Source organism: Pseudomyrmex gracilis, unplaced genomic scaffold (assembly GCF_002006095.1).
Source record: "Pseudomyrmex gracilis isolate BER0280 unplaced genomic scaffold, ASM200609v1 scaffold_208, whole genome shotgun sequence".
NCBI classification, from domain to species: Eukaryota; Metazoa; Arthropoda; class Insecta; order Hymenoptera; family Formicidae; genus Pseudomyrmex; species Pseudomyrmex gracilis.
In genome coordinates this window covers 212,223-236,047 of record NW_018020792.1, presented here as the reverse complement: position 1 = coordinate 236,047, position 23,825 = coordinate 212,223, and the positions used below count along the sequence as shown (strand labels likewise).

General features: G+C 34.6%; 2 protein-coding genes across 5 annotated transcripts; one reads left to right on the top strand and one right to left on the bottom strand.

The window, feature by feature from the left end:
* Positions 1-4,284: 4,284 nt before the first annotated feature.
* On the bottom strand, positions 4,285-17,988 carry LOC109858505 (serine proteinase stubble-like). 3 transcript variants are annotated; one of them, XM_020435830.1, is made up of 10 exons: positions 17,772-17,988; positions 14,783-15,039; positions 14,631-14,708; positions 10,306-10,491; positions 6,397-6,473; positions 6,007-6,107; positions 5,822-5,921; positions 5,371-5,583; positions 5,042-5,155; positions 4,285-4,908 (listed from the first exon to the last, which is right to left on the bottom strand). In XM_020435830.1, the coding sequence occupies exons 2-10, from the start codon at positions 14,871-14,873 to the stop codon at positions 4,753-4,755; spliced, it is 1,116 nt and encodes a 371-aa protein (XP_020291419.1). In that variant the 5' UTR covers positions 14,874-15,039; positions 17,772-17,988; the 3' UTR covers positions 4,285-4,752. The 3 variants fall into 3 exon arrangements, with proteins under 3 accessions (XP_020291419.1, XP_020291420.1, XP_020291418.1); XM_020435831.1 differs by lacking the exon at positions 17,772-17,988 and having other exon boundaries at positions 14,783-15,648; XM_020435829.1 differs by lacking the exons at positions 14,631-14,708; positions 14,783-15,039; positions 17,772-17,988 and adding an exon at positions 10,942-12,559.
* Positions 17,989-19,742: 1,754 nt separating this feature from the next.
* Positions 19,743-23,825, top strand: LOC109858507 (cyclic AMP-dependent transcription factor ATF-2). 2 transcript variants are annotated; one of them, XM_020435836.1, is made up of 7 exons: positions 19,743-20,106; positions 20,238-20,331; positions 20,704-20,849; positions 21,082-21,407; positions 21,643-21,859; positions 21,927-22,272; positions 22,517-23,825. In XM_020435836.1, exons 1-7 carry the CDS (start codon positions 19,981-19,983, stop codon positions 22,927-22,929), a joined length of 1,668 nt encoding a protein of 555 aa, XP_020291425.1. In that variant the 5' UTR covers positions 19,743-19,980; the 3' UTR covers positions 22,930-23,825. The 2 variants fall into 2 exon arrangements, with proteins under 2 accessions (XP_020291425.1, XP_020291424.1); XM_020435835.1 differs by having other exon boundaries at positions 20,701-20,849.

Below are 23,825 nucleotides of genomic sequence, written 5' to 3'. Positions count from 1 at the left end.
GTAGCTTTCTGTCGCTCAACTAAGCAAACATCAAACGATTTTTAACCACCGATTATGCTCCGTCACGATAAGTCAGAGAACTTCTCTATTATCCTTTCGTATTGTCATATCTTCATTCGCATTCGAAAAAAAATTCTCGGATCACACAACGAAACCCGTTAAAAACAAATTTTTGAAATTATTTATAAAAAAAACTATAGCCAAAAATTGCATGTTATTTGCAATTATATCGATAGTTTTTTTTATAAAACATATGACAAAAGAGTAAATTTTATGAAAAAAATAACAATAACGCATTTATATTAAATCGATAAATTTAGTTGGTTTCAGCACTGTCTAACTATTGTCTAAAGTAAACTATTTTTTTTGTGTGATAATGTTGATTGGCGAACAACAATGAAATTTCACTTTTGCAATATCACGAATTTGAGAATAATTAGTTTTTTTTTCTTTAACGAGAGTAATTAACAAATTGATAAAATGCTTAAGTCGCACGTCGCGTCTCTTCATACGTAGGATAAGATTGCTGTCTCGATTAGCTATCACAGACCGCTGATAAAGTCCTAATTGATGTCGCATATTCGCTTATCGCAAATTGTCTATATAGACAGATATATAGATATATGTATATATATATATATGTATATATACATATATACATTTATGTAAATAGCATTAATTGAACTTTATCGACAGTCCAGTTCTCATTTATCGGTCTAATTTTAATTTCTCGCTCGCTAACATGTCGCTAAAGTGACGCCACTTGGAGTACTTCATGCTTCGTGTAAAGTTAAACAAACTGTGAAATCGGTAAGATAAAAGGCTCTCCCGCTTAATCTTCCAGCAAAGATAGAATTTTCTATGTATTATCTATCGTTTGTGTAATACGCGATTTTTATTAGCTGACGTATAAAAACTAACATATAGCTTGAAAAATCACTTTGTATTAGTACTTATAATTTTAGGCAAAACATATATATTTAAGATATATATAAGATATTTAAATATCTATTTAAGATATATATATATATACATGTATTAATATGTATTTTTAAGATACGTATGCATCACAACAAACTCAATTTGCTTCTTTATTTGTGTAATAATTTTAATTGTATTCATTTTTTGTACAGAGATATATTGAAAGAAATTTACAAAAAAAATATGAAAACCTTATTACTATAAATTTTTGACAAAATATAGGATAGATTTGTGCTTTATACTTTGTTTTAACAATTACTTGTACTACTTTTAACAAAATACAAAACAAAAAACTACGCTTTAAAATTGCTGAAAATTTATTACAATATTACACCAAACTGAATGATAAGTGTTTTTTTTTTCTATATATTTATTGCAGAATATTTGAAGCTGCTTTGATTTCTTATCGCACTTCATTCCCGATATTGTTTGACGATGCGATGGTAATTATCAATCCATCTGTTGTTGATTAACATATGCATGATAATCTTAGAAAGTACCATATGTGAGTCTCCGAGAGTATACACATATACATATATCTGAATATTATATAAAATTTTTACATATACGTACCTCAAATATAGTTTTATATTCGTTATTTTCCCATAGCACAGTACTATATAACTGGTAATAAAGCAATATATAAATCAATGTGTCACCGATATATCGCCTGAATGGCGATTTTATTGTCGCAAATAGGTTTATGAAATGACTATTTTTATTACTCCGATAAGTAAGTTATCACCGTCATTAACTACATCTTTTCACTTTAGATTAAGAAACAATAATAGCAAATAAAACCGCAATAATCGATTTATAAGTTCTTCAATAAAATAGTCCGCTCGCGATAATCACACATCTATAGATATATTTTATTATCACTTTTATCACAAAGGGATGTTTTAAAAATCGCAAGTACAATTTATGTTTCAATATAGATATATAGATATATTCAATCAAATTATTTTTTCTCGAGTTTACAAAAAGTTTCTTTATAATTCTTATAATTTTTGTGGTTGTTTATTCGCGCTACTTTTTATTGCCTCGTTAAGTAACTATATATCATTATTTATATCATATGTATATATCACACAAAAGTAGTTTATGAACACTTAATGCATTGACTTTTTTTTTTATCGTACTACACTTTTATTGAAACTTACATTAGAATTTTAGAGAAACGATGTAGTTTTTATCGCTCATTTCGCGAGCTATCATTTCAAATGATAGCGGAAATTAATCGTGCGATTTCAATAATCAGTTCGGCGATAAGTTTTTCACGACGTCGTCGAGCTCGGCACAATTACGCGAGTTCCGCTCCGGTGGGTGCAATTATGCCGTTTAACGAATATCATGGCGTCTTTCGCGACTCGAATGGCCCACCCCTCCGACGTTCGACCTCCTCTTTCTTCCCCACTTCCTCGCCTTACGTACTTCACCAGAGAAGTTCTATTCCGTAATTAGAATCTCCCAGCCCCGTAGGAGGCCTCGCGACCGACTTCGCCCCCTCACCGGCCATTACTTTTAATGGCGTTGTTAATGAAACTAGGTGTCGCCAAATTAACCCCTCATTCCAGCTGTGCTCAACCGTAAACGAAAGCGATGTTCGGAAAAACGAACTAATTAAATTTCTTTAATTATGTCGCCGTGTGACTATTGTCGATTATAGACTGCAGTTTTATGAGTCATTTTTGATAGACTTCTGATATCTACTGTGATTTTTATGAGAGAAAGCCTATACCATCTTAAAGTAATATTTCATAAAGTTATCATCAATTAATAGATAACTTTTTAATAATTATATGTATAATAATTTTACATTACTTATACATGTTAAAAAAGTACATTACAAAGTTAATGTAATATTCTAAGTAAATTTTATTCAAAGACAATGTATAATATTCTTCAAAAGTCGTTAAAAACAATAAAACATCATTATACTATTAATTGCATTTTTATAGATTTTTATTTGAAAACTGAACTTGAAGATTATTTTGCGATATATTTATTTATTTATATCTTAAGTTACATTTGTATACTAATAAAGTTTAATTGAAACGTATACATATATAGAGCTATGCCATATTTGATAATGATATTAAAAATATGAATATGTTTTGCAGTGTGAGACAAAAACTTCAGTTATGCGCTTGATCGGAGCTCGAAAGAGAATGCCATTAAAAGGATGACGAGAAAGGGTTTGAAAACCACTGGTCCAGGCTGATTATCGCGGTAACCACCCCCCGAGCGCCAATTAATCTTAACTTTTACGGGGCAAACACTTTTCATTAAGCCCGCCTCTTCCGCCTGCGTCGACGTTCCGTCGTCCCTTCGCCGCATCCCTTCCTCTTTTCTCGCAGTCACCCCCGCAATCCCCCCTCTCTATTTTCCCTCTTCCCTTTTACCCCGCCATCTGCTCATCCTCCTTTGGCTACGGCGAGGAACGGCAAGGAAAATGGCTCCCCAGACAAGCGTTTAATCTGGCTCTAATTAGCAACTTACCCTCCACCAGTGCTATCTTCTTTCTCCCTCTCTTTTCATTCCTATCGTGCATCAGAGTAAAGGTGTACTTCTCGCGCATTCTCTGCGACTAATCCCGCTTCCTTTCTGTTCCTACTGAGAGCAGAAACAAATCTACATATTTCGAATCCCTGAAACGATAAAGGTTAGATAATATTCTTGTTTATTTGTTTTATCTATATAATTTTTTTTCATTTTTATTCTTTAACCAGCTACTTGAGTAGTTTTTTGTTTTGTGTTTTGTATGCGTTGTACTGACAAAGCACATACATTGTTAAAAAAAAACTCATAAATTATAAAAAAACATAAAATGCGAAATATTTCGCATAAAAAAATAAATAATAGTAACATTGTTAAAAATCAAATATTAAATATTTATTGCAAATATGAAATTTGAGAAAAAGACAATTGCAAAGTATCAAAGTTTGATAATTATCTAACTATAAAAAAATATTTTTTAATTTTTTTATAGATTGCTGAAAGAATAAATGTCGATAATGTTATCTTACGTAGAATATACTTATGGGTGAATGGATAAATAGTGTTCATTGTTATGGACAGTCGATAACTAAAAGTAACTTATCGACGTTCGGGGGGAAGTTGAGGTTCAAAAAATAAAAACAAAGCCTTCTTTCACGTAAACTTTTTTCATATTTATTACGAGAAATATTCTTTATATAATTATGTTGAAAAATATAATAAAATTGGAAAAGTTTATAATAAATGAAATAAAACATACTTTTTCATTATATAAAGAAAAGTTTGTTTATAATATATATTTGAACTCATCAAGAAGTTAATGTTATAATAAATTATTGTTACAATACGAGTAAACAGAGTAACAAGATTCTTTCTTAAGCGGCTTAATTGTTCGCACAATTATGCATTAAATATTTCTATGTATTGTATTTTTACCAATCAATATCTCAAATCTTATCGATATAATCGTTATAATCATTGAAATTAATTTCTGATTGAACTTTACCGTTACATTTTGATATACTTATATATAACAATCGTTATATATGTTGCAATATTACAACTTCATAAGACGGACATTATGATTTTTGGCACTTCGAGAGAGTGCCTATTCTTCAAGAACAATCGAGCACAAGAGTCCTTAAAGAAGTGAGTTAAGACTTTGGTAACTGCGCGTTATTCTCGCGAGTTTCTTCTCTCTTCTTCTTTTACTTCAGGAGCTTCAAATAACTCCCGAGCTGTGAAGGAACTGAGATTTCTCTTCTTCTGGATTTAGCTCATAACTTTATCGATCCAGGGTACAAATTTCTGGATATTCGTATATACACCGGGTAAATGTTCGCGACCGCAGCCGATACCCCATGAGACCAAACCGATCAAAACGTGTCTGCCTTCCACCGACATTGTGAGCGGTCCACCCGAATCACCCTGTAAGAGAAATTTATTTTTTTTAAATACTTCTCTGATTTCTATACTTTGACGGTTAAACTATTACTTTCTCGAAATTTTTCTCGATTAACAAATGTTTGTGAAAAAACGTTCTTTGTCATCATCTAATTACCTGACAAGAATCGCGTCCACCTTCTTTGTAACCTGCGCACAGGAATACGTCGTGAATAGTTTCTCTTCTTCCAGCCGCTCTAAACCATTTTTGACATCTGTCGTTTGGTATCACCTGAAATGAAAACGCAACAACGACGATATAATATTCACAATATTAAAAGTATCGTATAGTTAAATTAAATTACATTGAACACACAAGAAATAAATAACTAGACATGATGTATAACAATAATTTAATTATTGTAATAAAATTCTCGTCACAAGGTCTTAATATTATAAAGACGTTTTATTATTGAAGACGAATGTGTCGGTCTAGAATGTGCTCGCCTCAACATCGACTTCTTGAAGAACGGTTGGCGCCGAAGTTTGACCGTGTCTGGTTCGTCCCCAACCCGCGACGGTTGCGGTTCGGCCGGAGAGCTTCAAATTCCTTGCCGGCAGGCAAACCGGGATAATATGCTGCTTGAAAGCTACCGTCTTGGATAGCTTTACCAAAGCCACGTCGTTCCGGAAATCAGTAGGCGAATATTGCGGATGTACCTGTTATTAGTAAGCAATTTTTTTTATTACAATCATAAGAGTTATCTTCTTTCAAAGAGATGTAAAGATAAATATATATTCCTGCATTCTCATTTTCAAAAATATCTTTTGAAACTATACTTTGTGCAATAATGGTTTTCGTTTGTGGCGAAATGTTTTTTCTTTTTTAATATAAATCGCGTTTGTAAATTACTAAAATTTAAATATATCAAAGAATTAAACTTAAAAATTATAGTACCTCTTTTCTCTCGATATTGAATTCTTCGTGAGTCAATCGTTCCGACGCATCTCGAACGTCCCACTCTCCGAGTCGAATTTTCAAATTGTTATTCGGTGTCCTGCACATACGACAAAAATAAAATTATCGATCAGTATTTTTCATCATGTTGACACAATAGCGCGCTTTGTGAACAAAATACTAACGTCGCGACACAATGCGCCGCTGTGACCACCCATCGGTTGTTTAACAAGGCACCGCCGCAGGCCAGTTTCTTGGAAAGGAATCCCGACTTGATAATGGCGGCCTGCAACAAAGTAAACGCGTTCACTTACACCAGTCTATTTACATGTAATATGCATTCAAAGCCGCGTCACGGCTCCGCGACTCGCCTTTGCAGAGATTTAATAGATTATTTCTCCTTCGTTCTCTCTCTAGCGTGCTCTCTAGCTAAGCGAACAAATTGATGGCTCGTTTTCGATAAATAATGCAGATAGAAAGAAAGAGTGCGACACTTAACCGAGCCGAGCGGAAGAGGATATTTACGACAGAGAGAAGAAGAAGAAAAAAAAACTGTGTGCGAGAAAGAATCTCACCTGCCACGGATGGCTACCGAAACTGGACGAGTGTCCGCCCACGATTCTGTTGCTCCTGGTATGAAGCTCGCCGCAGCCTGCAAAGACGAGCAAATTTATTTAACGAGCGCTTATTCCTTTTCATTTTCACACGTTGAAAACCAAACGCAATTGACAGCAATGATATGCGAGCGTTGATAAATGAACAAACCAAGTGATTATATTCAGAGCTGACGCTAATGAGATTTGCGAGTCGCAGATGATAAAAAAGACGAGAAGTGAAAAATCCAAGCTTAATGACGAAACGCTTTATTGATTAACACTTTCTACAATTATTGCAGAAAGCACACCGACGAAGCTATTAGACAAATGTACTTAAGTGCGGTTTTTGCTTGAGATTCGTTCGTGACTTGGCAAGAGACAGAAAGCAGAAAATAGGCACGCGGTGTAGAAAGTTCACGCGACTTCAGAAAATTTTTATTGTAGAGTTTTTTTTTTATTATTATCGCTACGAAGAGATATTTTATTTATATATCACTCAAGATTGATTGCTAGACTTTCTTAGCTTGAATAAAAGCGCTTGCGCGCGATTTCGCACAGGATAAAAGGCAGAAGATATAATGAGACTTATTATATATATCCGTAACATCACAATTACTTGAATTTTTTACGCTTGTTACCTTTGTTATTTGAATTTAAAATGCGCGGTAATAGAAACAAACTGGTTTTTTTAATCGTATACAAGATGATTTATTTTTCCCGAAACACAAATTAGAAATCAGAAACTTTAATCTTTTTTCCAGAATATTTTTTTCTATTTTTTATGTTTATTTTTTATTTTAAGATGCAATAATACAGAGAAGATTGCAATAATTTTTTCTTCTTTGTCGCGTGCGATTGTTTCTACTTGATACTTCTTCTTTCTCCTTTCCTTGCTTTTTTTCTTTACGGATTTTGTTTTCCGCATTTATTTCTCGTATATTCTCTAGCGTTCTCTCAATTTTTCCTTCAAATCCAGTTTCTCGATTGTTTTCCGGCAACGCTTTGTGCGGGAAAATGTGCACTGTGACGGTGAAAGCACACTCATTTTTGTGCGATTTCCGTGCGAAAGATTGCATGCAGGCCTGAACGTTGTCTCGGTCACGAAACTTCAGTCGGTTATACGACCGAATTCGATTTTTCTACTGTAGGTCGAGTTGACCAATGTAAAAAAAAAAACTTTGTATAGCGCATTTGGCAATAAATGCGACGTTGTTTCGTGTTGTTTGTGTGTCTTTCGCGAGAGAGTTGTCCGTGTTGTAAAAAATTTCGTCACAGTTCGTCTGATAATCCGTATATTTCGCACATACAGGTACAGGTTTCTTATCGCATAGCTGTAATCCGTGTCTTTTCACGTCTTAAAAACTCCAACTCTCTCCTCTTTCCGACATGAGATGAGAGTCTGTACGAGAGTACAAAACGAAGTACGAAGTCTAAATCAATTTATATTTTATACGTTGTTGACACATCTCTTCCAATCTAGCACGATTAGATTAGAATCGTGCAAATCTGTCTGTGTGTCTGCGATTATTATCGATCGCAATTATCAATCAATGTGTCGGACATCAAAAGAGAGAGAGAGAGAGAATCGCAAGTACGTCTATAAGAGAAAAACTTCTAAATCTGTCGCAATGATTGCGCGCATGAGCATAAAGAAAAATCCGAAATAAAATTTATAATTGTACACGGATTTTTAAATAGATTCAGGTTTTTTTTCTGAAATAGACTCAATTTTTGCAAAACACAGACTTTGTCAAAAAAACGTTGTTTTTCGTTTATCTACAGTATATCAATCGGAATGTTTTTGAGCTCGCTCGATAAGATATAAATAATTTTCAGTGAATATCGATTCGCGTGCACTCTCAACATAACTCGTGCGATACTTTAAAGTGCAACAATCTCTCAGTATACATTTTCAAACAATTACCACGGTATTCCGCTATTGTGTCGGAAGAGTCATCGATCGGCACGACGGACGGATAACCGTTGTCGTATTGCTGCGAATAGTCCACTTGTGGCGTGTGATACGGACGAGTGGTGTACGTCGTAGGCCGATCGTAGTTGATCACGAGATCGTTTGGCCGATCGTGATCCCATATCGTATAGGACGGATCGTAAAGATTGATCGGCTTGCTGACGCTACCCGCATACGTGGGTCGATGATTGTGCGAGGGCCTACCGGGTCTCATCGCGCTGCCGCCGTAAATGTGCACGTCGTCGTCCACGTACGGCTGTTGATGCCCGAGATTTAGGGAAAACGCTAAGCAACGTAACGATGTCGCTGTTAGCTATTCGAAATCACTCGCGTCGTAGTTTCACGCCGTTAAAAAGTTAATTGAACATATAATACGATATTTGTACTCTTTAGAGAGATTAATAATTGAGAGCGTGGGACAATGCGGAAGAATAAAAAAAAAAAAACAAGTTGTGTGTACTACACACGTGTGTGTAACGTCACAAACACAAACAGGAAGTCAAAGTTAATGTAGCTGTTATTTTGAGAGAGAAGAAAGTTCTTACAAGAGAAAGATCGTTATTGGAAATAAAAACAAAAGACTTGATTGATCTTAATTAAATAAATCAGCTCGCGAAAATTTTCAAAAATACGGGAAAAAGGAGTCGATCCGAGCAAATATCTCGAAAAGTTCTCATTTGATTTTAATTAAATTGGGATTTTAGCTGTTTAAAAATATTTTGATTGTTTATATTCCTATATTCTAACAAATACTTTCTCTTATTTTGAAGAGATCACTAATACTATTTAAAGAAAAGAAAAATATTATATTCTGCCAAAATTAAACAGAAATGCTCACGGACGATTAAAAAAAAAAAAATCGGCAATTGTTTTGTTTAGCATGTTACATTATTTCCACGCGCGTTCCTGATCACGCCATTGTATTGATGGTCAACGCAGTTTTACGGTGAACGACTTGAGAAAGCACGCTCGCGTAAAGTACCGCGGACGTGCAATGTACGCACTATGTTGTCGCAAACTAGGTGTGAATAACTGTATTTGAAAGTGCTGGCCGCGCGCGTACATTGTCGTCGGTGTATGCGCGGATAGCTGGACGCCAGTTCGTTGGTTGTGTAATTTCGGATGTCGCCGGATAGAAATCAGGTTACTTCTCTCTTTCTCGCTTTAGTCGCCATCTCTTTTTCCGATTCGCGATAGAAATCAGACGCGTTCTCTCATATCTTCCTCTCAGCCTGACCGTTCGTCTTTTTGCTTTTTGCAGATTGATATATTACAAATATATTTTCTGTGATATTATAATTATTATCTATTATGTTCTTTTTTTTACGCTTTGTTTTTATCTTGACTATCATATAATTTTAGTCTTTATGCGTATTGAGAATAAGAGATGTTTGAGTAAGAGCTGCAGATAAAAATCAAGATTAGAGATCGTGTTCAATTGAATGGGATTTAAAACCGTTTGTTTAACAAAACTTAAAAAAAAAAAAAAAAAAAAAAAAAAAGAGCAACCAGTTTCCAAACACTTGTCACGCTAAAAGTGCGATACATCCTCGAAAGTCTCGGTTCAGAAACTCGGTTTCGTGACACTTGAGAACGCGGACCTTCTTTCAGGATGTCGTAAATTTGCAACGGCACGGCGACAAATACAAACGCCCTCGACGAGAATTAATTAAAACAAAATAACACACACCGCGCGAATTAAAAATTCTACCTAGTGAGAAAAATATTTGACGTTCTCTCATTGTTTCTTTCTGAGTGCGCGAGATTCGGAAACAAAATAAAAACAAAAACAATGAAAAAATTAACTCGTTGCAACTTTATCTTGTTCTCGCATCTTCTCTGGCAAAGGAAAATTACACTTCAGAAAAAATTACTAACTTTAATGCGTGTCATTATTTTGTTCAGAGAGAACTTACTGGCATTCTGTAGCAAACCGATGGTTGGACGCGGTACTTTTTCAGGTATGTCGTCGTCGTCCACGCAGCAGCTCCATATCAAACCTCCGGAACAAAGGTCGACGGGCCGACCGCCACCCAAAACGCAGCTAATGCTGAGGCCACACTCGAACTTCGCACCTTTGTACTTGCACGATTGCGGTATCACTGAAAAACAGAGATTGTTGAATTCGATGTATAGAAATTCTAATTCTACTGTGTATATATAAATTTGCAACATCTCGAAATAATTCAAAAAAAAAAAAAAAAACGATTGTTTTCCATAAAATGTTTTAACATTTAAGAGAGATATATATATACGAGCACAACAATGTTAAAACATTTTTAAGAGAGATCTACAAAAAAAATACTTTATTTTTATGTTTTTTTCTATGTAGAACATAAAAAACCAAAACGAGAGAAGCTTGTTCGTTTTTGTTTATTGTTCATTCGTTGTCGCGCACAGTTGCAACTTACTCGCTTCGATTAGATAAAATATTTCATACGCGCAAATTGTGATTATCTACAAGCTTCGATTCGCGCACAGACAATCACAAATATAAAATCTAAAACAGATTTTTTGTATTTTTGTTCCACTTTTAATAATTACGAACGTACTTCTGCCCAGCATATCCATAAGACCGCTCTGAAGATTAGAGCTGTGTCCTCGATGATCATTGGTATAGTTTCGCTTCTTCCTGAGCGTTTCAACCAGCAGAACGCCTTGCTGCTGACTCGTGAGTTTTCTCCTTCTGCCCTGGCGATGTGCGCCCGCCTGTTCGTCAAATTCTCCATTTAATCTCTTCCGTCTGACTTCGTTTAAAAATTCCTCAATGTTAACGTCTTCTTCGTTTTCCTCATTCTCCAGATCCTTTTCAAACACATCTTGCACGCTCCATTCCATCTCTTTCGCGTTTTGATCCGAGAAATGATTCTCCGTGTCTGTGGATAAACGCGCTGCGTTCTTTGGACGATCCGCGTTCTCCAATATGGCGTCAGCGGATTCATCACCACTGTACGGAAAATTCGAAATGTATTGATACTGTTCGACTTTGCCTAATGACGGCCTGTTGATTACGTTCTTTAACGTGCTATCGATCGCTCGATTCTCGCGCGTCAGATCCTGCCAAGTTCTGGTGGTTACGGGATCCCAGAAATCTTGCTGCTCGTTCGAATCCTCGATTGTCGCGAATCTTCTCGGTGATGTTTGGAGAACGCCATCCTTGACGATCGTACTCGACAATCTCGATCTATGAGTCGATTGCGCGCCCGATCGCTGCGCTCGATTCTCTTTGATCTTAATCAAAGGTGCGATCGATCGGCTCGCGGCCGCAATCTTGAAGTCATCTCTGAGTTTCCACGAGTGGGTGTCATGGTGATCGAGAGTGCTCGCCACGCTGATCAGAACCACCCAGAGCACGATCTTCATGATCGACTTTCGACTTATGCCTAGTATACCTCAAGTATGAAGCCTCATGAGCGTCATCATCAGATCTCACTTCACACTTGAAATTATTTACACAAACACAAACGTGATTTTTTAAATTAATTTTTTAGTTAACGGCCGACAATTTCTTATGACGTTTGACTAGTTTAAATATTTCACACTTGCAGAAGTATTCAAATAAAACACAATATGTCACTTTCTTTTGCGTTACGAACTTTATATTCTTCTTTCTTTCGTACGAACAACGACTTTTGATGTCTCGATGATAAAAATTTTATTCTCGAAGAAATCTTAGATATCGAATACACTTCGCGCGCTTTGATCACCAATTGGTTCTGGATCATAGATCCTTAATAACAATTTCAAATGTGGAAAGTCCGATATTCATGATCTCTCTCTCTCTCTCTCTCTCTCTTTCTCGAGCTTCTCTCAGTTTCTCCTCATCGACGTCTTCAGTGAGAGGCACAATAATTTAAATGATACTTCCGATCTACTGTAAACTCCGCCATTTTGATGTCACTGATTTTTTTTCGATGTGATCTTGCGCGCCGTGTGTTGTGCGAAGTTGTTGTTTGCAAAGCAAATAATTGACGGAATTGATATCTCGGGAAAGATCTCGGAAGTAAACGAACGACTTGATATGCCGCTCGATTGAGAAATCGGTCGAGGGTCAGAAAAGCGTTTCGTACTTTTTCACTGGGGTGAAAAACTACGGGAGAAGCGCCGTGACAATGCGCGCCTTCCGCACGTGGACTGGCTCGAGCCGATGTCCCACGAGTCTCGATCGGGATCTAAGAAGGCGTCCGCTGCTTTCACCGGCGTTCAGCTTTCCCGAGGCGATGGTGTCGTCTCTTGGTCTCACATTGGTTCCCCACTTTCGTCATCGCCAGAACACATCGCAGTTGTGACTTATTTTCAATTTCTTTCTTCGTAGAATTATTACTTGTCGGAATTGTCGCACGCGCGCGCTGAATAAACTTGTAAAACTTTGAGATTCGGTAAAAAATCCGAAAACTACTTTGTCCCTTTGATAAATTCATCGTTTGATTTTTCGAATTGATATGTTTTGTTATTATTATTTTGCTATTGTGTGTTGTTCGACAATTTCGAAATGAGAGAGACAAACTCTTTGGTCTCTTCATGAGATAATTACCCATTTATGGGTAATTATTTATTTATTTATTATGAGTAATTACCCATATATTTATTCAAATATTGTCATGTAAAAAATAATTATAATATATCAGATTTTATACTAAATATAGAATGAAAGAGAAACAGAGAGAGAGAGAGAGAGAAAGAGAAAAATCAAACACGTCTACAAAATCTGTGTCATAATTAAGAAGAAAAAAGATTATTCACTAAAGATCGGCAATTACGTCACATAAATTTGACATATCGAGACATATTTGCGACCTAATTTTATCGCACAATTTTTATCATAAGTATTTTTATTTAAAAAAATTCTCAAGTAACACAGAAACACGTATAGAGCTTCTCTTATAGAGCGTTAGCTGTGAAAAATCTCATTAGGATTAAATTAATTACTATTAAGGAGCTGCTAAAGAGGCAGAGAGAGAGAGAGAGAGAGAAAGAGAATTCGGTGAAATATCAAGTCTCATCTTCGCTAAAAGGAAAAAATGTCGTTACTATAAAAAAAAAAAAAATAAAAAAACGCTTTTAACGTTCAAAGAAGGAATACGCTGAAGTCATAACGAAACCGGAGCTTTCCGCGCGCTTCATTATAAATATTCTTGTAGAAAGTAAGCGTCAGTAAGTGGCCTTTCAAGTACGATTCCGATTTCGTCTTTCTTGTTAACTCAACTGTAAATCGCACACACACACACACACACAGTGTCTCTTTCGTGCTCTGTTTATATTTGCAATAGAAAATATTACTCGTCATCTCATTGTATCTTGCTATAAAAAATATTAAATAATTGCTGCACCGAATAAAAATTACCGATAGAATAGAGGAGAATATCTTCAAACTTTTTCTATATTTTTCAAATGTATATATTATGTAAATATTTTTATATAAAATTAATACTTTCTTTATACATCACAATTTCTCGCTTTTGAGTAAAACCGTTTCTGCAACTATTTAAACACGTATTTATCAAATATATATGTATATGTACGTATAGATATATATTTTTCATATATTTCTTAAACAGATAACCTTGTCTTTCACTCCAAGCTAATTCGATTATAATTACTAACTGCAGTAATATGATGAAAAAAACCTGGATTTTGCTTAGATAATGGAGATATAGGTCACGTTGCTTTGGTTTCATAAAATATGGATATCCGGTGAACGTCAACCGGTTTGTCAAATAAAAATCTTTCCAACACACATTCATTCCTTTTTATCACGCGACGAGAGATGCAGCGTGTGAATATATTCACGCTTTAATCATTCTTCGTGATTATTTATCACTCGAATATATTTGCCGATTCGCGTGTGTGTTAAGTTGTCACACATACGATCAAGCGTGACCTTGAAGTTGAATCATTAAAAGATTTAAATCGTGTATTTAAATACGAAAATAAAAACACTTTTCGACACGCGGAGTCTCTCTCTCTCTCTCTCTCTCTCTCTCTTTCTCTCTCTGTTCACCTTTCGACTGTTGTTGTTTTTTACGTAGGAGAAATTCATTTGTTATTCAAAGTGCGAGCGCTACCTTTCTCTTTCGAGGCGATTCTTTAAATTCATTTTAACGCCCGCTTGCCCATTACGCTCAATAACGTAATTTGCAAAGATTGTCTCACAGTGGCATACATTTGCAGAGAGTAGCAACAACGTTACTCAACACAATGTAACATCGTACGACAAAAAAAAAAAAAAATGATTACTTACAGCCAAGTTCATCGAAGAATCTTCCCTTTTTGTGCGAATCGATCGTATTCTCGAGATTCTCCTTTTTCTCCGGATGACCTGAAAACATGCGGATTGCTTAAAAACAATATTTTTTTTTTTTTTTGACGATAAATTTAGCGCTCTGATTATACCTAAATTTTTAAGAAATCGATCGTTTCTTCTGTTAGCTAGAGAGCAGATCCAAAGTAGCGAGAAAAGCGCCCCGATTTTGAGAGCAATCATTTCTCTCTGCGGTCATCAAACGATGATCTTGATCTGGCGCCGTATCATTTTGTCGCACCTTTCGCGACACACCACCTTGTGAAATTCGACTCTTCCAACACACTTGGCGCGCCGTTTGTGCGTGTGTGTTTGTGTGTGTGTGTGTGTGCGTCTCTCACCGTCTGTCCTATTAAAAGCGCAAAAAGATCTCAAATGAACAAGGGCGTGTTTTTTTACAAGCTTTTTCACGCGACGCAATTTGTTCGTTACAAGCGGACGAAAAATACAATTTATTTCACACGTTCAATCGCGGGCGTTCCCATGTAATCGGACGACCGTCGAGGAGTTCAAAGGGGGATCCAATAATACGAGTCTCTCGATGGAAAGTGTTAATTGCTAGCCGGAAACCATTTCGTGAAAAGGTTCGTAAAACATGACCGAATTTTCGAGAGACCGTTCGCGCAACATTCGCTTCTTTGTATAATGATTCCGCGCGCGATGTGATTTATTTATTTATTCTAAAAAGTTTGTTGGAGCTATTTTAAACGTGCGTAAAATTTGCTTTTTAATTTTTTTCTCTTCGGAGATAAATAAAAAAGTAGGCTGAATGAAATCCGTACAGCGCAGAAATTGCGCATTGTGATGAAAACATGATTTTTCGAACGACGAGTGCGTCTATAGTGTCAAAAGAGTTAATGACGCTACAATAGCCGAGTTGTGGCTCCTCGCTTATCTCTCTCTGTGGTTTTACCCCGTCGATCTCGGAACTCTCAAAGAACCTTTGTCCACGATACTCGATCGGAGTTCCTTCCAGTATTATCGTGCGCGAGTTCACGCTAGCGTATCCAAGACGTTCGTGTACAGTCCGACGCAAAAGGGGGACACGAAACCAGGCCACTGAGACAAGTGGCACGCCTTTTAGTGCTTCGTAACGTTCGGCCGATCTACATGCGGAACCGGGTGCGCGTCTGATGCATCCCCTTCTCTTCTCCACTTTGGTTATTAGTGAAAGTTAGCCGGTAACTTTCGACTTTGACAGTGATGACAATTTTGTTGTGGAGTAATTCACACACATGCGATCTTCGCGTACTACATTTAAGATCGTGTTGCAAAGAGAAAGAGAGACAAACAACGTTTCTCAAATCGTATATTTTCAAGTAATGATATTTTTAATTAACACAAGAAGCTTAACGAAAACATTTGAATAAAAAAAAGTTTGAATACATTACCACGCTTGTCTGTTTAATATTAATTAAATTCGTCGTCATTAAAATCATTAGTGGTAAGAAAAAACTTGCTTTCTCGTGTGAAACGCGTTTGCGGAACGACGGAATAGGGAGAACTGAAAAAATCGCTTTAGAATGAATTTCAAGTGTTTCATTTAAATGATATGCATCAAATTGAAGACGAAGGAAAAAGTGGAATATCACTTTCGGTCATCACGCAGTGAGTTTATGAGTTAAAACGTTGTATAGGAGCTCGCTATTGTTTTTGAATACTCGACTTTCTTCGCTTCTCCTAGTAAATAAAAAAGCAGCAGCACGCGCACGCACATCTATTACATGTGTGTGTGTGTGTGCATGTATTTATAATTCAAATTATTAAAAAATATTGATCAGGGGCCAACAAAAGTCAAAACACGATTATTATTGTGTTAACATTTTTTTGTTTTCACAAAAGAATGTTTTGCTAACGTCTCGATCACAATATACTCGATCTTTTTCAATGCAAATACATATAAACGCGAAAGATTTGAATCTTGTCGAGATAATCAGGAATATATAAAATCAAAATAAAAAATCCATTTCAAATCCGTCAATGTTTAATAGAATTGTTTAATAGAACAGGTCGGACGTGTTGAGATCCAACTTCATCGAACAAGGCTTATAATATAATATGTTATAATTAATACTTATAAAAGTTCATATTGCATTCTAAAGATCGCTTGTATGCTTAAAAACTATGTTGTAAAAAAAGTTGTTCTAACGAAACACGTTATGTCAATAATTCAAACGCACAGTAGTTTTTGCATACAGTTTATAAATTTCGTGCTTACATATGAATTCGGTCAACGACCGAAGAGCTGCATCAAAATATGTAAGACAACTATGGTTCGCGCGGAAGATCTTTAAACCAATGTCGAGGAACCAAGGGCACTTTCACGAACGAGCGAGCAAGTGTAAACGTCACTGGTCGCGAGTGAAGTTTTTTCATCACACACAGAATCGATCACGTGCTACAGAATCGAATGCACGTGCGGCTGCTCGATCAACAACCTCACCTCACCTGGATTTCTATCAAGATCAAGGCCGACAGAGAGTCTGTGACCCCGTCTGCTGAACACGATCTAACATTCTAAGAGACTGGTGAAAGGGTTCACGCTTTCCCCGCGACTCAATCGATTGTCGTTTATCACACAGCTGCTTGTTGTAGATGCACACCAAATAGTTTCTTTTACTGGCATATAATTTAAGTTAATATAAATATTATCAGGCAGATGATAAGACGCGTAACTGTATCACGTATTTGTAATGTAAAGAAGATTCGTGTAAAAACTTTTGCAAAAATTTATTACTAATATGAAAAATAAAAAATTTAAAAAATCCATTGCAAAAAAGATATTTTGCAATGAGATCTCTTTGAAACAAGGAGATCTCCGTATTTCTTCCTATTGCAGTCGCTTTACTAATTTAAAATATTTATTTCAGTTTGAATTATATGTGCGTATTAATTTAAAACACGTTTAAAAATTATATATCTTGCATATACATCCAACGTTTGACTTTTAAAGTTCTTAAAATTAAATATTTCTGCAAAGATAAAAAAAAAGATTATTTTATTAAAGTACATTTATAACACGGGAAAATTGCTTTTTTAACAAAAATATTATCATACTCTGACGCTTTTACTTTATCCTACCTTTTTTGTATAGAATGTCATTAAATAGATAACGTTACATTTACACACCGACACTATTGCAGATCCGATCACGTCGCAAACGAGCGTTGTTTTTCGGAAATAAATTTATGTAACGAATATATGATTATTATAATATTTTAGAAATTCAATATATATATGTACATATTATTTACGTACATAATAATCACATTTACACCGGCAAGCCAATGAATAGAACATCGCGACCCGCGGTTGACTACTGATGAGAAACAGTAACATCAGCATCCGAGACCACTCTCTTCGGCCTATCCTCACTCTCGCCAGATGGGTGTCTTGATCCAAAGCGTTCCTTTTCCACCTACCCAGTGAAATTATATGTACGATGAGTCTTTTACATCCGTTCCTCTCAGATAAACAGTGTGTTCAACGAGATCATCACTTTCTATCCTGTCGATGTCGCACTTTTTCCTCAATATTTATTTTCTCGTTTGCAGTTTTTAGTTATATTTGCATTTCAATTTCACCTTCACAGGTCCACACAATCTTATTTAAAAAAATCTCATTTCTTTAAATAACGTCTCATATTTATTTAACTTTCTGGTTTTATATTTCTCATATTTCTGGAAAAATACGGCATGTATCCTCACACAAACATTATCGTTCTAATTTGAATTACAAATTCTTATGAAATTGACCTGGATTTTAAGCAAGATGTAATTATGGTAATGTTGTACCACACCGCGCGCCCGCTATTCAATTCGCTATCCGCGAGCTTGATAATCCCGAAACTTTACTTTCACGAAGAGTCACAATCGCGAGACAATCTGTTTTCTTCCGCGCGAGGTTTCACTTCGAAATCTCGTTGTCGCGTGAAAATTTAAACTTTCGATCGGCACGCAATTTTCTGTGAAACTGCTTGCTTACACTGACAATTAGAATCTTGCGAAGATGAAACAAACGAAAAGTGAAAAGGATTTCTTATTTTACAATCTTTCATCCACATTGTGCTTATCTTCTTAGTAAACGTTTGTAGTAAAATCTCCGAATATCTTTAAAAAATAACAAAAAGAGCTCAAATAAAAGATATAAAATCAATATTTAATAAGGTAACACTATATTAATTTTAAATAAGTAAAATTTTAAAAGACGAATTTTTGTCAAAAAATTAAAAGATCTCTTTAATAAACATATACTCTTATATCCCTCCCTGAGGAATTACACTTCTCACTCCAAGGAATGAGATAAAAATTAGATTATTTTTTTCTCAACTTTTAAACAACTTTAAAAAAAATAAAATTTGGTGGACATTTTTCACTGGTAAAAAGAATACTCATTAATGTTGTTTTAATTCTCTCGTTATAAGATGGAACCAGCAATGTCTATATTCAATTTTTTATTAGAATCTTTAACGGTCGGAATGATCATCTAAAAATAAGGTAAAGGTGTCTGAGATAGTCGCCTAATACGAGATAGCAAGCTATTTCATGCAAACGACTACAAATTCATGAAGGAATCAAGCTTTCTGACGTATATTTTTAAATAATCACATTCCGGCTTAATGGTTCTAATAATTATATAGGCGTTGCTGGGGTCATTTCTTTATTACACGAAAGAATTATAAAAATATGAATAATATTTTTACTAATAAAAACTGTTCGTTAAATTCATTTTCTTAACTTGTTCAAAAGATGAGAAATGAAATAAAAACTTAAGTTTTTCATTCTTCTTCTGAAGAGGAATGTAACTTCTCAGGAAAAAATATAAGAATATGTGTTTATATAAAAATACTCTTTAATTTTCAATAAAAAATCATCTTCTACAACTTTTCGCATTTATTATGAATCACACCCTGCACATATAATCTTACACAAATATTTTATAAATTATATATTGTAACAAAAAAATACCGACTATTGTCGTCTTCGACATATTTTGTTTGTTTTTCTCACATTTAAAGTAAGATGGCAGCACACATTCAGTCAATACTCAAAGTAGGTTAATATGGTGGCTAGAGTCACTACAGCTGACTCCTAGTGAGTGTGAAAACAGTAAGAAAATGCATAATAAAATGTATTTGAACACTTAATTTCATTAATTATGTCAAAGTTAAAAAAAGTCTATTTAGTTAAGTATTATATTTTAAACACAAATTTATAACAAGAACATCTTCAAACAATAGTTACTAATTACACTTGCTACTTGGAACTTTGTTGTTATACTCTCGCGTTTTATGAAAGTTGAACTGCACTGTTTTTATAAAAAAAAAAAAAAGTATAAAACAATTCATTATAACATATTGAGAACAATGACTGACTCAGAAAAACTCTTTGTCTGTTCTACATCCAGCTGTAATGTGGTAAGTAAAACTTTTTCCTTTTATACAGAGAAGAGTGTACATAAATTTATGAAAAGAGGTTTAGAAAATATAATGACGTGTAATATATATGTAGCTAGAATCAACAGAGCGTTCATATTTTTTATTTACAGAGTTTTGCAAATGAGGATCAATTAATATTGCATAAAAAGAAACATGATATGATGTTAAACCTCGGCAATAATTCTAAGAGCGCTGGATTTGTTGGTAAGAAATATTTGGCAATATTTATGTATAGATATTATGTATGACAATAGATGTACTAAAATATTAAAAGAAAAAAGGAAAATACTACTAATCAGCGGTAATTTTTAATGCTAAAACAAAAGTTTTTGTGTATCCATAAGTTTGTTATGTTTATTTGTTATGGTCTGTGTACTGTTCAAAAAACTTTTTGTTTTTTTTTTTTTTATTATAAAAGTGATCTGTAAAATTGGCACAGAGAATGGAAATAAGAGAATTGCGTTTTTGATAAATTCAATAGATGGTTTTTAGCTCTTTTAGCTATTTCCTTTTTTTTAATATTGTGTATTAAGAAATCATTATTATTATTATTAAATTATAACGTATTTGCAGCAGATCAAACTCCAACTCCAACAAGATTCTTCAAAAATTGTGAGGAAGTTGGTTTATTTCAGGACTTGCAAAATGTAGTGAATCCTTTTGAAGAGACATTTCGAAGAGCTGTTGAAGAAGGAAATACTGGAACACTTAATGTACCAGAGGTAAAAGAATAAAACCAAAAAGTATTTAACATATATAGGACTTGTAACTTATATATTAAATAATATTCTAATATTATATATACTAAACTTGTATGTATATTAAGAGTGCACACATATTTGTAGTAGTTTAACATTTATAAATACATATTACATACATGTGTGTGTGTGTGTGTACATATATTTGTGTAAATGAAAATTAAACTTAGAAGTGACATAAGTTTACGTCTTGCAGGCTGGGATTACAGATGACACACTACACACTCCTCATATTTTCCCTTACATAGCAGACGTACTGCCAGGAAATAGTCAAATTCTTTCGGAAGATAATGTTGACGATTGTTCTCCCGCCGTGTCTCTTAACGAAAAAAATACAGAAGAGGAAAACGCGCTAAAGTCTGATGAATGTAACAGTATTAAATTAAGTGCAAACGAAACGCAAGAATTAATGAAAAACACAGATCTCGCGACTACAAAAAGCACTCTTGCGCCGAATATCATCGTTTCAGACACGAATACATCTATAGTATCCGAATTGTCACCAACACCTCTGTCACATCTGTGAGAATTGCTTTGTGTCATTTGTACAATTACCGCATATCAATTTTCTGTTACTATTAAATCTAATATATAATTGTTATTTTTAAATGGTAGTAATCTTTACGTATTTTCAAAAAAAAAAAAAAAAATTTTTACTTTTCTGCAAACTCTCAAGTACAAGTCAGATATACCGTTTTTATCTGGAAATATTTTGTAATGTTTTTTTATTTCTAGCAAAAGAATATTTTTGTTCAAGGTCCATTAATGGCGAAGAAGTGCAGCTTTTGCTTAAAACCGCGGATGGTAAATTGATGCAACTATCGGCAACACCAATATCCGAAGAGCCTACCAATGTACTGAACGTTACTACCAAGCAACAAACCGTCGTTATTAAAACCGAACCTTCTTTACGATGCGCGGAGAAACTAGATCCTAAGAAAAGCGTAATCACCAGATTGTCTTTGGCGAAACTGGTAAGCTACATCTAATTGCTGATCTATAGATCGTGTTTCAATTTGTTTCTTAGAGATCGCATTACAGAAATTGAAGCAGACCTTGTCTAAGAATACGGACATACAGAATCGGAAACCGACTGAAGAAAGCGTAAAAACGAACACAGCTGCTGCCCCAAAAGAAAATAATATCAAGAAAACGATCGATCACGTTAAGAAGAAAGATCTTCAAGAACGCAATCGCGCGAGTTCTATGCGCGCAAGAGCCAAGAGAAAGGCATGGATACAGGAACTTGAAAGAACGGTCACCACTGTAAACGAAACGAACGCAGCCTTGCAGATGGAAGTGAAGGCTTTACGCGCGGAAGTGGCAAAATTAAAGACGCTCTTACTGGCTCACAAAGATTGTCCGGTCACAAAAGAGATGCAGAAAGGTTAGGTTTGTTAATTTTACGTTATTTTATCGGCGTTGGTAATTTTTAAGTTTTTACGTTTTTGCATGTGTTTTACTTTCGTCAAGAGACAAGTTGTTTCTAAGGTTCAAATTGTGTAACAACAATTCATTATGAAATAAGTCAATTTACTAACTCGTCTGTTTTGATCATTTTATTATTTGCGATATACGCGCAGAAGAATTTTCTAAACTTGGCTAAGTTTTCTGCAATCTTACTTTTGTAGGAAACGGAATAGTTCTCGGACCTAAAATAATATCGGTCAATAGTCCGGAGGTAGTAACGATATCGGCCAGTAGTCCTGTAAAACGATCGATCTCCAGCGCAGGATCTTCAAATAAAAAGTCAAGAAAAAAACCGACTTTGTCGATCACAAAGAACCCAGTGATATTGCCTAAAGTAGATTGCGCGACAAATCTCACTATTCCGACCACGGCGATCATAAAGGGTTTACCGGCACTAGCGAAGATCGTAGATGTGAATCAGTTTTTGCCGGAGAAACCGGAGGAGACAAAACAGATACTGATCGTGCAAAATCAATCGGCAAAATTGTGCGAGACCGCGCATAGACAGATTATTCAAATAAATCCGAATTATGAAATCGAACAGACGACACCCCCTAAGAGTATAGGAACATAACCAATCGTTTTTGAAATGTTTGTGTGACAACAAATATTGGAGTTTGTGCAATTGGCAAAATCAAAACAAGTTTATATAGTTTATACATCATGCGATATTATTATCGTTGAGAGCACGTACAACATATGTACATATAATTCGTGTGTGTATTTCTTGTATATTTATTAGTTCAAAGTACAAAGAACAGTTCTCTTAATTTTATTTATTAGCCAACGTTCTTGTCGAACAGTAATCATTGTCCGATTATAAGTTTTTATAAGTTAACAATCCATATCAAGAATATATTTTTTTATAAAGACTAGATATATAAAGTGATAGATATGTCAATTATTAATTTTTTTATATTATTCATTTATGTCATTATTTTATTATCTTCATAAGATAAAAGACCATAATAAAACATTTATGATAAGAAGAGACAACGATTTATTCTATCTTCATAAGAACATCCTTTATGCACATTCTTACATACAAAATTCTTTATTACATACAAATAAATACTAAAGCCGACATTGATACTTGAATCTTATATTTATTTTGAGATTAATTTCAGTTTATCTTCAGATGGTTTTTTTTTGTAACTAATAAGGAACAGCATTTTCAGATAAATAGACGATCAAACACAATCGAACTATACAGGAATAAATCTTACAAAGTTCCAAAATCTTACCTTACCGAAAGCTATAGTACACGTGACGTAAAATATAGCATTTTAGTAACCAAGGTAGGACTTTGGAACTACGCCAGGGAGATAGTAAGTTAAAATTTAAAAGAGATATTCCTTATTAGCTTATTGTTTGAAGAAAAGATCCCCATAAACATATGAAAACGCTTTGTCTTCAAAATACAAACGTGACAAAATTGAAAAAAAAAAAAAAAAAAAAAAAAAAAAAAAA